A 14613-nucleotide genomic window follows, 5' to 3' on the forward strand; every position below is an offset into this window, starting at 1 on the left:
TCTTTACGTCAAACGTTTCCCGAAACCGTTTCACCCAGCATAGCGAAGTAAATCGACGTGGATTTTGAAATTTTTTCCGAAATAGGTTAACGGTTGGTAATTCTCCGATTTCGTGAGATCGCGTGAATTCTCTGTTTTCCCTTAAAACAGAAATCTCCTGTCAGTCTTGATATACCTGTCAATCCAAGCTGTTGTCCCTGACTAAGTGACAGCGGGAGGTCGCGAGTGATTCCCCTCTGATATTTAGTGTATACAAACGTTGATAGTAACCGTTCCATATTAATTATCTGCAAAATAAACTGCGAAGAAGAGTAGGGGTGTTTCTGCACCCCTATCTCAAAAATGGAACTATACTTGACAATACTGAACCAAAACAGTTTTCAACCGATTGACAAAATTCAGCCTAAAGGTATCAGTTCAACTTCAAAAACATGCGCAATAGTTGCCTCGAATGAATCCAATCCCACAAAAGATCAAGCAATTATCATCGAAGCTAGGGAAGGATTAACAATCAAAGACCATATCACCAAACTCGGAACCCTAGTTAACCCTACTGAAATAAGATTCGCATAAAAAATCGCCAATCAAGGAATTTGTGTATTCTTATAAAGCAAAAACATCGTCGAAGACCTTACAGGCAAACACCAAAAAATAGTGATCAACAACCACTCATTAGAAACGAGACAATTAATGACTATATTTAAAAGAATAATTGTGTTCAACGTCTCCCCAATTATTCCAAATGAACTAATCGTAAACAAATTAAACAACCTCAGCTTCCGACAACAATTCTTTGTAAATGTTAACGACATTGATAAAATACTCGAAATAATCCTACTGAACCATGAGGAAACATTGTATCGCATATTTCTTGCAACTGAATCAGCCACTTGTTTTGTATGCAAGGAAAAGGGACATCTTGCCCGTTAGTGTGGAATTACAAAAGACACTGATGAACCAGCGAACTTAATAACCTCTACAAGTAATGAAATAACAGTTAAGAATAATTTAGAATTTAAAACTATATCCGAGACTACTGAAAATATAACTTTATTCCTCTCCGATTCGCTACCACAACATGACATCAATACATAGGAACCCGATGAACAAATGGATACACAAGTCACAGTATCTGAAAAATCAACAACGTCGCCGAAATGTGCTACGAGAACGTTACCTTCAGATACAAAAGGCCACTTTCTGAATCCGGTAGCTCAAGTAAAACTACGAATGAGACTAACTAGTCACGTTTCACTATCTCAGCAAAATAACAATCAAGAATCTAACTCTAAAGATGTCCGCGATTCCACCAAAAAGAAAAAAAGGTATAACTAAAGAAAATAAAGGTCCCACTATCGACGATTTACTATCCCTAGCCAAATCATATATCGATGAATCCACCCACAAACTTCCCCTCACTTACACACAATTTAAAAGTCTAATTAAAAATTGCCAAGGAGCGAATACCATTCAAGTCGCATCAGAATTGACCGATAGTATTGTGGACATAAATGACATGATAGACCAAGTCCTCATCTAACCGAAAACAGAATTAAAAATAAATGCACAGGAATAATTAACAAAATCAAAGAAAAACTCAACCGCGAGAAGAACCCAAAATTAAAACGTGTCAATCCAAGTCCCGAAACTTACAGGAAACTAGATGAAGTCACTTTAACCCAGTACTTGTAGAACGCACACAATAAAATGACCCGAATCATCCAATGGAATATAAACGGGTTCTTCCCCCACCGAGAAGAACTCCAACTAATTATTAAAGAGCATCAACCAGAAATCATATGTCTTCAAGAAACCAACTTTAAAAAACAGAACCATGGGACTATTAAAAATGTTGATAAACTATCAAGAATACGAAACAGAAACAACTACGCAAGTGGTGGTGTAACGATATAGATAAATGATCATACACAGTTTAATGAAGTCCAACTAAATACTAACATCGAAGCAATTGCAATTACAATTTCCCGCCCTTCGCCAATCACCATACGCAATGACTAATAGTTACGAAATAATATATCAAGAAATTAAATCACTAAAACAACAACTACCTCAACCTCACATTATCTTGGGTGATTTTAACGCATGTAATACTATATGGGGATCTAAAATGAAATGCCCGAGAGGAAAAATAATTGAAAAACTGCTTGACAATACAAACCTCTCTCCTGAACTTAGGTAAACCCACCCATATATGTAAAGCCACTGAATCCTTCAGTGCAATTGATTTAGCCATATGCAGTGCCCAAATAGCCAGAAAACTCACATGGGATACCTTAATTGAACTACATGATAGCGACTATTACCCCATCAAAATTTATTCTCCGGAAGAGACTCACAGGACACTCAATTCTTATACGATGCCAAAATGGAAACCTAAAAAAAGCAAACCGGGGAAATCTTCCGCAAAATCGTAAACGCTAGGATCAAATAACTCCCAACTGTTAACGAAACAACTCATATAACGATAAACGAAACAACTCATATAACGGTAAACGAAACAACTCCTATAACAATAAACGAAACAACTCATATAACGATAAATAGCCAAATTGAAAATTTCGTAGAAATTCTTAATGAAGCTGGAGAAACATCAATGGGGAAAGTAAAAATCAAATTTAGCAACAAAGTTGTGCCATGGTGGAATTCACAATGTCAAGAAGCAAGGATTATGAAAAACAAAGCATTTAATAAACGAAGAAAAAAAAAATACAACACATTTGAAAATAGAATCAACTAAAAAAGATTAAGAGCCGCATCCAGGAAGATAAATAAAGGAAGCAAAAAGGAATCATGGAAAACTTTAACGATTGTTAAATCCACAGATTAATATATAATGAAACATTACTTCCGGTACAATCCAATCAGGAAAATTAATTAAGGCACACTGTACTTGAAATATTCCATATTCCTCTACCGCGGTATTGTACATGTGTACATTTGGGTCGGATTTAATGTTTTCTTCATGTTCACGGAGTTCTTGAGCTTAATTACTCGGGGCGTGAACGTTCCCAGTATTTTTAAGGCCTTTCGAGTTAGAGCCTTTTAGGCCGTTTCCAAAAAAGATGAAAGAAAAAGAGAAAGAAAATGCAACTCGACACGACTCGCGCGCCAACATGGGTGCTTGAAAATTCCGCAGGGGTGGCGGAGGGGGTCAAATTGGAGTGTCAGCATCGTCGAAGGGACTCTATGTACGCGTCTCTATGTACACGGCAATGTTCATCTGTGTACAGGCTGAGGGCATATTAAGCCTTAATTGGAAAGAGGGGAAGGGGAGTCGAAGGAAAGCTACATAAGTAAAATCTAGTCACGTCTCGTATTTCGTCACGTTGTCATAATTGCTCGGCTATAAAGGGTTCGTTGCTCGATCGATGATCAAACGAAGACGGAGCAGTCAAGATCGCGGACCTCTTCGCTATACTATAAGCCAAAATAAGTCGACGATTATGCTACTTACTTGGTCTTGGAGAGATTCGGGTCGCTAGTCTTCCGCTTCTCTCGCAGTTGTGGCTGCAATCACAATAGACATGCCAATGTTACTATCAGAAACGAGAATATCAAATTGATAGCGCTCGCATCGGGCTATGAAGTATTAATCGAAACTACTTTCTCTGGTATATGGAGTTGGAAAAGAAGAATAGAGGAAATCGGCGCGTGGCCGCGACGCATGTTGGAAGTGAAACCTCTATGTTAAAAAGAATTATTAGAAATTCGTTAGTCTTAATTATTTTCTCACGAAATGCCTTTACGCGTTAGCTACTGGTTGGTTTGGGCATTATTTTTTTTTTCCTTTTTATTTGAATTTCGTCATTTCACGTTAAATGTTAATGACTAACTGAAGGATGCTAATGAGAATGCGTATGCAGATTGTGTCGATACTTATGAACAATTATAGAATAGAAATGGTAAAGAATCGTAAAAATAAAATTTACGTATATCGTGACTATACTAAAACACAAAGATGAATGTAAATAGTATTTGAGTGAAAAGAAATAATTGGGATAAGATACCGATAGGCATGAGCGCCGATTTTAATGTCAACTTCTTCAAGCCAGAAGCATAAATGTTGATTGACTTTTTAGGCAGCGAATTGAAGATAAATATCTCTAACGAAAACGTTTACACAAATTGTGCTAATATTAAAACATAAATATGAATATAAATAGTAATGAACTGTAAAAGAAAAAATAAATAAATAAAATAACAAAGCATTTAATTTTCCGATATAGATCCCTTTTTATGGTATGCGAACTTACGCGTACTATCGTGCTATCAGAAGTTTTACTCAAAAAACGAAGAGAGAAATACCCGCGGGTTTATTTTAAAACGGTATTGTGTAAAAAAAGAACTCGTTAAAAGTTGCGAGAAAAAGAGAGAAGTGTTTGAACCGTATTAAAAAAGGAAAGCAACGCGTGTTAAAAAAATCACGTAAAAGTAAATATATCGTGTTAAAAACGTTTATAAATACCGAGTAAAAAGAAAGTCAGGTATACTCTCGGGTTAAAAAAAAAAAATTGCTATTTCTAATGCGAACGCTGTATTTCAAGTAATGGCGACTCACCTTTTGGTGCATGTGCTCCTTGTAACTTTCAGACCTGTTTATGTTCGACGTCTTTGGCTTACTGGATATATTTTGCTGCACCCTAAGTAATCGTGGTACGAAAGCGGATATTAATTTTTAAACGAAGCAAATAAAGGCGGACAATAAGGGGAATTCGGAATAAAAGTTCTAAGAAATCGCGAGGCTGAACCAATGGAAAATTGATATGCTGAACCAGACGAGAAGTATCAATTCCGTCGGAGGTAATTCCACTAGTGCCGTCATTACGGGCAAATTGAATAATTTCGGTCCATAAAATACAATACGGTTACAAATGCTTCTCTACGCGGTTTTAGAAAAAGGCATGTCATTATTCGTTAAATATTGTTATGATTTTCTTTTTTGAAGCACCAAATAAGCGTTACGATAGATTCTGGTAAAGTCACTAGCGGTTCGACAAATGAAGTTACAATGTGACAGAGAAGAAAATCCCAAAGTAGAGAACCGAAGGATCGCACCGGCCAAGAAAAGCACCGATCTCTGGAGTTCTTGAGGGGCAAACTGCGGCGGTCGCGCTTCGCGGGCTTCCGAGACAGACACGACAAACGACTTTATCATACTATACGGAAATAAATTTAATTTGCTGCCGCGTCTTCTTACGATCGCTCGAGGTCGATCCGAAAACCGTGAAAAACCGATTTCCCTCCGACTTCCGTAACAGTCGTTGCAATGCCGACATCTCGTCCGATTCCTCATTATTAAAACAGGAGAAAAAAAAAACAATTTTCAATAAACCCATATACACATTCAATTAATTATCGACGAAATTACCGTTTCGGTTGAAAATTTCATAAAATCGGAATAACAACTTTCAGGAGCCTTGTCGAGACATGACCTGTGCATACAATTTTTACGTTATTAATGACGTTTTTGTATTGAGTGACATAAAGCGCCAGGATGGATATCAGCCGATTTTTGCGATGCAATTGAGATCGATAAATTAATTAGTCGGTGCGACTCCGGTCGTAAGCAAACGTTAATTTCGTGTCAAACTTGATGCGGAATGTACCGATACTGAAAATAAACCAGACAAAAATAGACCTGTGTTTTTTATGCTGCAAAATAATGAAAAATACGGGGTTAGCGAAATTGAATCTTCTTTGAAAGATTTTCCTCGTACTTATTCCGTGACGTAGGAAGGAGAATAACGAGAATATTGAAAGTCGCGTCTTTTCAGAGAAGATACTTAACCCAAGTTAAAATCGAGCGCAGATAACGAGAATATGACTTTTTCCCCTTAGAATGCAGTTTCTCGACGGCAACTTAAAAACGTTTCAAACGTATTAAATTGAAATCGGGTGGCCCATATTCGCGCGAGGTAATATCGTTAAGCCTTATAAGTTCAGCACGCCTAATCAACTTTGGAAGAAAGTGTTAACATGTAAACTGAGAAAAGATTTACCAACTTGCTGTCATTGAAACTATCTCCAACGGCAATGCAATCTTTCCTTTCTCATTTTTTACGATAACCGGATTAAAGGTGTCCATGGTTATTATTTATATATTTTTTACTATAAATGAAAAGCACGTTAGATTTGGAATCATTTTCCTACACTTATTTTCCAGAAAAACCTGCATTCATCATTTTAAAGTTTAAAAAGTTCGGTGCACAAAGATAGAATTCTTTGAAACTTTAGAAAATAAGAAAATCATCCAAATCATCACTTCAGTTCATGTACGCATGCAGATGATTTTCTTATCTGCTGAAGTTTAAAGGAATAAATCCTTTTCTGCCCACAATTTGGTAAATTTCAAGGGTACGAAAGCAGGTTTTCCAGTCTTTTTCAAATTAGATATCAACAGATAAGATAAGTTGAACCTTTGGTACATTAAAAAGAAAGGTATGAAAAGTTTCCTTACATTTACATTAACATAAATTTCATTTTATGTCGCTAATGATCTTAGCAGATGATGCGACAATAAATCTCTAATTTAAAGAAAACCTTTCATTTACGACCTTAAATTTGATAAATAATAATACCTTCTTCTCCTCCCTTTTTTCTTGCCTCTAAGCCATGACTTAATTCACAAACCAAAGCAGTGGATGATTATTTTCGTTTCTCTTTCAAAAAATCTCCCTCTCAGATTCGACCGGTTCTTTTAAAGGCAAGTCCTCGAGGTTTCGTCGTCACTTCGTAAACGTTAATCCCCTCTGCATCTACTCGAGCAATTAATCGGCGATTTCCAGCCGGGAGGACAAAAATACGCGCGAATTTGGGCCACGCGATAAATCGAGGGTTTCGAGAAAAGGCAGCCTTAGGTCGGAGGGAACGTACATTTCAGATATGTCTTCCCTCGAGGAGGGATCGTCCATGCTATCGGCGTGATCGCCACCTCCGCCATAAGCGGAAATGCGTCCTCTTTCGCTGCTGCTCCGAGCGTTTCCGGTTGCACCGCCTCCGCGATGTTCCCCTGGGGACACACATCAGCTATTTAATTAGATTACAAAACGCGTAACGCGCGTTATTTCGCCCGCCGTCGCGGTTGATCTTTCTCCGGCCCTTGTAACGCCAGAGATGTTATCCCATGAAAGTACTCCTTTGCGAGATACCTTTGCGCCGACAATGGCTCGTAGCCACGAGCGCAAAAAAAAAAAATCGAGCCAAGGGGAACGAACCTACTAGTGGAGTTGTCCTTTGTAGGGCGAAACGCGGCCAAATTGTCGCGGAATCTTTCGGCACAAATGTTTCGAGGATAACGTGCAGATAAAATGTGTAAGGGAAAGAAAAAAAAGGGCAGATATTGAGTTATTCTATGAATTCACGGACGAACTTCTTTGCAGGGAATTTTATTCTGAGAGGAGTGCATGCTTAAATGACACTGTTGAGAAGGTGGCAAGAAGGGATCAACAATGCCGGATATATCAGTTAATACGTGGCTCGTTTCATTGTAAGAAAAAAAAATACATTTTTAAACCTGTACAGATTTGTCCGCGACTTTATGGAACAACGTAACAATGGGTGCAGGGAATAGACAAAGAATATGCGTTAGGGCTCGTTTATTCGCTCGGAACATCCGCGACAATGTGCAATTACTAGAATATGGTAATGTTCAAGAGAGTTATACAGGAAATACGAGTATAATGCAATGTATTGTATATGCTGGACACGATTTTTCCTCTAAACGTCTTATGTTTGTAACAATTAAGAGGCTGCGATTAAAATTTTTCAGATACCTCGTGTAACGATAACTGCAAAGGGTTGATCACTTGGAAATCAGACAAGGCGGGGTACTCCTTTGAAACCGGATTACCACTTATTTCACATGATAAACCACGGTGTAATTCAACAAGACGTGATGTTCACGTCATATTCAAATTTTTGTTTTTCACAGGATTAAAGAAATGAAACACAGTTTCGATTTTTACTTCATTATCTTTAGATATGAAGTCTTCGATCTTTGCAATGCATCGAAGTCAAACATTCGGTATTTTTGAGCGAAAACTATATTTCTTCGATTTTATGTTAGTTTCATTAACCCCATTGAAAGAAAAAAAATGAAATGAAATTATGAGTATTCTACGTAATACCGACGATTGCGGCAGTGGGAATAACACGTTCATTGAAACCGGTGAATCTCCCTCGCCTGACGAATTAGAGCTTCCGTCAAACCTGTCGGAGTGGCAGGGTCTATTTCGAGAGCAGATATTTGCACGACGTCCCTGCCTACATCGTCTACATCGGCTCGCATTTATACAATCTGGCAGACGGACGTTTAAGCGATTTTAGTATTCCTGATATCTCGCGCCGCGATCGCTCCGTTCAAGTTGCTCTCCCTCGAATTTTCTCGAGGGGTCGTAAAGAGCGTCGAGACGTTCTCGCCCGCGACTCCGCATGAGAAAAGGGGGAAAAAGAAGACATCCACCAGGGCGTTACGATTTTTTCCAACGTTAATGCACTTCGGCGACCTTCGCGCACCTACACCGAGAGGCTCGCCGATTCCGGAGCGGAAACGACTCCAGTAAAAGCTCGGCTTCGACGTGCACGAAATAACGCGTGTCGGCGACTGGCCGGCTTCCAAAAACCCGACCTCTCTGCTCTCGTCTTATCAGTGGCTACTGCAAAGTGCAGCGGACCGTGATACTACTCAATGGCTAAGTATAGATCACCTAACTCTCCCACAACTATGCGAATTGCGGCAAACCGGGAGGAACACCGGACGTCATCGGACTCCAAAGCCCGGTTTCACCAACCTCGGTCAAACAGTTAATCCTCGGTTACGAGTTGCACGTTCCACCACGTTTTAACGGCAGGTTGATTTCCATTAACCGCCGTTTAGATTAACCAGCCAAATTAGATCGTTTAGTTTCAGTTAATCGAACTTCAACCTAAAAACTGCACAAATGCGAGGATAACATAGATATTGTATTGAGTATGATATGTATTAACACCTTATGACGAAACGGATGAAGACGTTTTCTTATTTCATTTACAATTTCTCAATGATCGAAGTGTACTTGAAAATATTTTTTATTAATACTTAACCAAAGAACCTTATTTCTTGAAGCTAGGCGTCTGTCAAACTTCTTGCATGAAGTTAGGGCGATTTCGGGTATCGACAAGGGTGCATCTATTTTGCTTTCTAGTCGATCAGAGTTTCAAACAATCATATGAACGCGTTCATCGACAATTCAATTTACTTCGAATTGAGTATACGATCGGGTAATCGCGCTCTAAATAAATGTAGTGGAACATTTATGTCTTTAACCCATGATTACCTTGGATGTTAACTTTAATCTACGGTTAGGCAATCAATGATTTAACCGAGGTTGGTGGAACCGGGCATAAGAGGTTGCACGGTGTCGTATTTTATTAATCCAGCGGGGCAAAAGTAAAAGAAGAACAATTAAAATGTACGTTTTTAATCTCATAAAGATGGAGCGGGTAACCTGAAGAAGTTATTCGGAAGATATAACACAAAACGGCCTGTCTCTATTGCTAATCGCTTAACAAAAACGGATCGCAATTTAGTCATTTCAAAAGTGATCACCTTCCCCTAGCCGTTCAATTGTGACGGTCGGGTTATTGAAGTATTCATATGCGATAATTTGCCTTACCACGCGTTAATATGCTATGCCAGCGTTAAAATCAAGTTACGTTAAAAGTCAACTTCAAGTTTACCACTGCGTAACCGTCTAGGAACGGACGATAGTAAGTCAGACGTCGCGAAGCAACGGGAAACGAGAGAAAATGAAAGAGAGGGAGGGAGAAAACGGAATGCGATCAGCCGCTAATAAAGAGAAGCACCTACTTTTCCAATAAATGCCTCGAGCAGAGAATTGGAGCAAACGCTTGGGCAGAGCCGCGGCATTCGTAGCAGTGAAGAGACCACCCACGTTATCTCGGGCAACTTCCTACGTTTCGCGAGATCCGCAGGAAGTTGCCGCTAACAAAAGGAAGCTCCGGGACGGAGGGGAAGAGCAAGGTGAGACTCCCTCGGGAGGCGAAAAGCCGGGTCCCGCGGGACGTTTCCGGCGACGCGTGCCCGACTAAAAATACCGCGAATGCTCCTGTCGGCAGCTGCATCGCGCCTGCATCGCCCCCACATCTCTTCCCTCTCGAACGTTTCGAGAGTTCGATCGCTAAAACCGGAGAATCGTGAACGCTAGCGATGAGCAAAATCGGTCTTGACCTTGCGAAAAGTACAAACGCAAGACCTGCCCCTAATTGCAAGACCAAGACCATGTTTTATCATGGTGTTGATCTCCGCCGCGCATTTGCTCATTCCTAGGTGGGAGCGATGAGCAAAATTGACCGTGACTTTTCAGCGTTGGTCATGGTCTTGCTCTTTTTGTAAGACCAAGAGCAAAACCTGGTCACAATTGCAAGACCAAGACCAAGACTATCACGATCTTGGCCATGGCCTTGCATTTACTAGTTACTAAATGGGAGCGATGAGCCAACTCGGCTTTGATTTTTCAGTGTTGGCTTTGGTCTTGATCTTTTTGCAAAACCATGAGCAAGACCTGACTACAATTGTAAAATCGAGCCGAGACTCGACCGTGCACGACTAAGACCGGTACCGAGACTATCGTGATCTTGGTCTCTTGGTCTTGCATTTGCCCGTGCGCGCCCCATAGGGACGGCCGTCTCGCCGTCGAGGATTTTACGCGAGAGCGGAAATTTGGAGAAGTGCCACGACTTTCGGTGGGTGCCCTCTCGGTGCGCGGAAACCAGATTTCCGGAGGGCTGGGTGCGCCGAAATGCCCCACCGACCACATATCCCCGATGGCCGAACGTGGCTCCACCCGCGAATGCGATTTCGCGAGCCTGTGTTGGGTGCCCCGGTAATTACTCTCTTCTACGTGTCGCCCTCTGCGAGCCGTTAATGGCCCGGCGAACGTTGTGTCTCTATTCTCGTCTCTCCGACCGTCCTCGCTTTCATTTTCACTCGTTTTCTGAGGAAATTCAATCCTGCCCGCTTCGACCGAAGAAACGTATCCTTACTATTCTATTTTTTAACAAGTGCAACTTGAGGCTGAAACAATAGCAGGGCAGGGAAGTATCGTTCCCTGCTTTTGTAGCCGTTCCATATGTTCGCGAACGAATTTACGAGGGTTTAACAAATTATCTTTTCCCTGGCATCGTGTGACATTTCTTGTCATCTCCCGGCAATCTTATTTAAGGAACGATTACAAGCAATAAAGATTTACATGGAGACGATTACATCCTACCTGACGAGGACTTCCTCATCTTCTACATTTTATTAGAAAACTCAGCGCCAGCCGTTTTTAATGAAAATATTGTTTTGCGATTGAAAACATGAAATACAGAAAGGAAAGTTTCGAGAAGGTACGTAAATTTTGCAAAGTGATAGACATATTTTATAAAATTCAATCCACACTGGATCGATTATGGTCTTAAGAGGATGTGAAAGGAGCGTCATAGAGGTCTCATTTATGAAACATTTCTCGGAATTGCATGTACCGAATCGTTTAAAACTTGATAATGTGAATACGGAGGCTGTGACAAAGGTCCTGACATTCATAAAATTGCAAATTTTTTAAAATTTATTATTGATATTTTCAAAATTTTGTATAAACAAGCGAAATTTTATGAGTATCAGGACCTTCCTTATAGCCTCCATATTCATGTCGTGAAACTTGAAACGATTCTGTACACCCAGTTCGTAGAAGTTTCATGAACGATTGAGCTTTCGGATGCCACTTTCACATCTTTTTAAGGTGGGTCCAGACGTAAGCATTTTTGGACCCACGAACAAGAATTTTTAAAAAGGAGAAAATTTTACTCACACGGTCGTTTGCACGCACAAAAGTGCTTACTCTAGACCCATCTTCATAGATAGCGATTACCGATCTTGGCAATGAAAAACGCCAATTAAAAAAAAAAAAAAAAAAGATATGGTCCATTACTTGTTACTGCGTTTTCTCAAACTTTCTAAACAAGTGCAGCGTGAAAGTGGGATAAAAATAGGTCGCGGCGAGAGCTGATATCGGATTATGGAAAATGGCGATATGAAACGGTTCCCGGATAATCCATATTTTTGTTGTACTTTTACGGAGTCAATGTCGAAGTGATGACGTGGGTTTCGTATTAGGACAGCTTGTATGCTCGTTTAGTATTAGACACGCGATCTTGTTGACTGAGCAGCGCGTTCAACCCTTTCGGGTACGATGACGCACATGTGGGTCAATACCTAGGTTGCTCTTCATTTCGTGTCTATGACGCGAATGCGTGGGAAACTATGAAATATTCCACTTTTCCCCGTTAACTTTCGATTCCATATAAATTCTCGTTGAGCGAAGAATTGACAATGACCTCCCACTGGAGAAGGAAGTTGCGATTTGCGCGAATCCCTCTACACTGGAAAAAAGAAAGGACATTCAACTGATTTTCCGAGTTAAATATGGCGAATTCAACAACTGAGTTGGTTCAACTCATCCATACGGTTGATTCAACTGGATAATGAGTTGACGTAACTGATTTTAAGTTGAATCGACTCATTCTTTTCTCAGGGTACTATTTTACCAGATTTTTTAAATCTTCATTCGATGGACAGAACAATTTTCATTGATCCACATTGTGGCTAGCTAATTTCATTTTAATCCATTCGTATCAATTCACAGCTCGGATAGTGATAATGTAACATGAATCAGTAAAAATTATGAGTTCTTGAGCCTATTTTGCGAGTAGCGAGGATCGCGAGCGTCGCGGTTTACTGCTACGTATCAATTGGCAACAAGTTATTGATTAACGCGGACTACATTAATGCTGTAAGCCGTCGAGTGAAGTTGCCCCGTGGTGATAATAACGGTTATCACGGAGTTTACAGTCTATTTCAGCTACTAATTGGAACCTTATTCTCTCCCTCTCACACGTCGTTCCGGCTTATGAGGATTTCTACCGAGCCTCGAACGTCGGGAAACGGAATTAAGCCTTTAACGTCAAATCGACGGGTCTAAAGAGCAGAAACAAAATACATATTTCATAACGTTTCGATACGGTCCGATCGTCAACCATCAATCGTCAACCATCAAAACGTTACAACGAATCAGGAATGTCATTAACTCTGACCTAGTAAGTTTGAAAACCGCTATATTAACCCAGATTTCCCACGCATTCAAAACGATGCGTACAATTTTCCTAATGCCAGTAAAAAAAAAAAATCACAAATGATAAAACTCCCATCCAAGTACACTCTTGATAAAGTGCAGTACATCTGGTCTCTTTTTACACGGTGCATGCGTACCGTGCCAAAAAAGAAGTGCAAAAAAGGACCTCATTAAAATTTACGAGAAAAACGAATTTTGCTTTTGAATTTTTATTAGAGTAAGTAAAACGTGGTAGAATAAAACTGAGCGAAAATAAATAGTGTAAAAAGGTGCCACAAAAAAGGTGCTTGAAAAGAAATACAAACGTATTGCAATTCGTTACACCCAAGGAATATTCGTTTAACCCCAGCTTTCTAACAAATTCCACTTGACTAAAATGTTGATCCGCATTAAGGTACAATGGTGGACATAAATGCCTTCTCGTCACACCTTGGGGACACCCTGTTTGCCCAGTCAAAAAGAAACGTTTCAGTTAACACTACTAGATTTACCTGGTTATAAGATTTTTAGGTATTATTAATGAGTAAATCCAATCGGTATGACTAAAGAAGATTAACGCAATCAGATACTATTTTATTAGGAATATCTGATACTTTGAACCAAAAAAGTAACAAGGGCATATGTAACAATCTAATCCAGCTAAAATAACCCCGAAATGTTGGTTCATATAGCTGGACATTTTTTTTCGACTGCTGGGAAGGCATCCATGCTCGTCAGGGTACACGAGGGTCGTTTGGATCTTTTTTAGAGTTTAACAAAACCCTTTTCTGAAAGTAACTTTCTATCGGCTCCGTATCTGGAAAGTGATCCAAAAATGGAGAATCGGGACGAGTTGGGTTGAAGCATACGTTCTTGCGGTTTTTATTTCCGCAATTTGAACGAAAAAATCGCACCAACGTATGCCTCCTTACCCCAACATGGAGACTGATTTTGGAGGAATCCTGGAACGAACCTTCAGGATCGCCCGGCTCCGAGGAAGGCGAGTCCTCGATTCTCAAGTCGCCGAGTCCCATGGGTTCTGGATGGGACGTCGAGGTAGTTTTCTCCGGAGCATCCGCGAAAAGCGTCCTCGAGGCTACGTGGTCCAGGCGAACGACCAGGGCGGTTTCTACGATGTCGCCAGGACATCGGTTCCTCCTGACGGCTCCCAGGGTCTCCCAGACCTTGACAGCGATGGAGGCCTTGCCGAGCGACCTGGCCTTGACGGTCTTCGCCTTCGACTTCCTAGCGACCTTGTCTCTGCAGACTTTCTCGGGCACCGCTGACGTCACGCCTAAGTCCAAGTTTCGCGATTCCCGATTTAGTCATTCCCCCATCGACTGATTTAGGCCAGGTGCACACGTGCGCGTTTTGAACTTGCGGCGCCGGAATTGCGTTTTGGGATACTACGGGCTGGACAATCCAGATAGAGAATCATGATCGT

General features: G+C 40.5%; 1 protein-coding gene across 1 annotated transcript in view; it reads right to left on the minus strand.

Annotated features, from left to right (window-relative positions):
* The window catches only part of LOC105697823 (rho guanine nucleotide exchange factor 11), a 93778-nt gene that overhangs the window by 32557 nt on the left and 46608 nt on the right, over positions 1–14613 (minus strand). Inside the window, exons 16-18 of the mRNA XM_012421498.1 lie at positions 6895–7030; positions 4580–4661; positions 3476–3528 (exon numbers count right to left, since the gene is read on the minus strand). Of these exons, the coding sequence (XP_012276921.1) occupies positions 3476–3528; positions 4580–4661; positions 6895–7030 (271 nt within the window). The remainder of the gene's footprint in view (positions 1–3475; positions 3529–4579; positions 4662–6894; positions 7031–14613) is intronic.

The sequence above is a fragment of the Orussus abietinus genome, unplaced genomic scaffold, assembly GCF_000612105.2.
Source record: "Orussus abietinus isolate OABI.00-Male unplaced genomic scaffold, Oabi_2.0 scaffold133, whole genome shotgun sequence".
In the NCBI taxonomy this organism is placed as follows: domain Eukaryota; kingdom Metazoa; phylum Arthropoda; class Insecta; order Hymenoptera; family Orussidae; genus Orussus; species Orussus abietinus.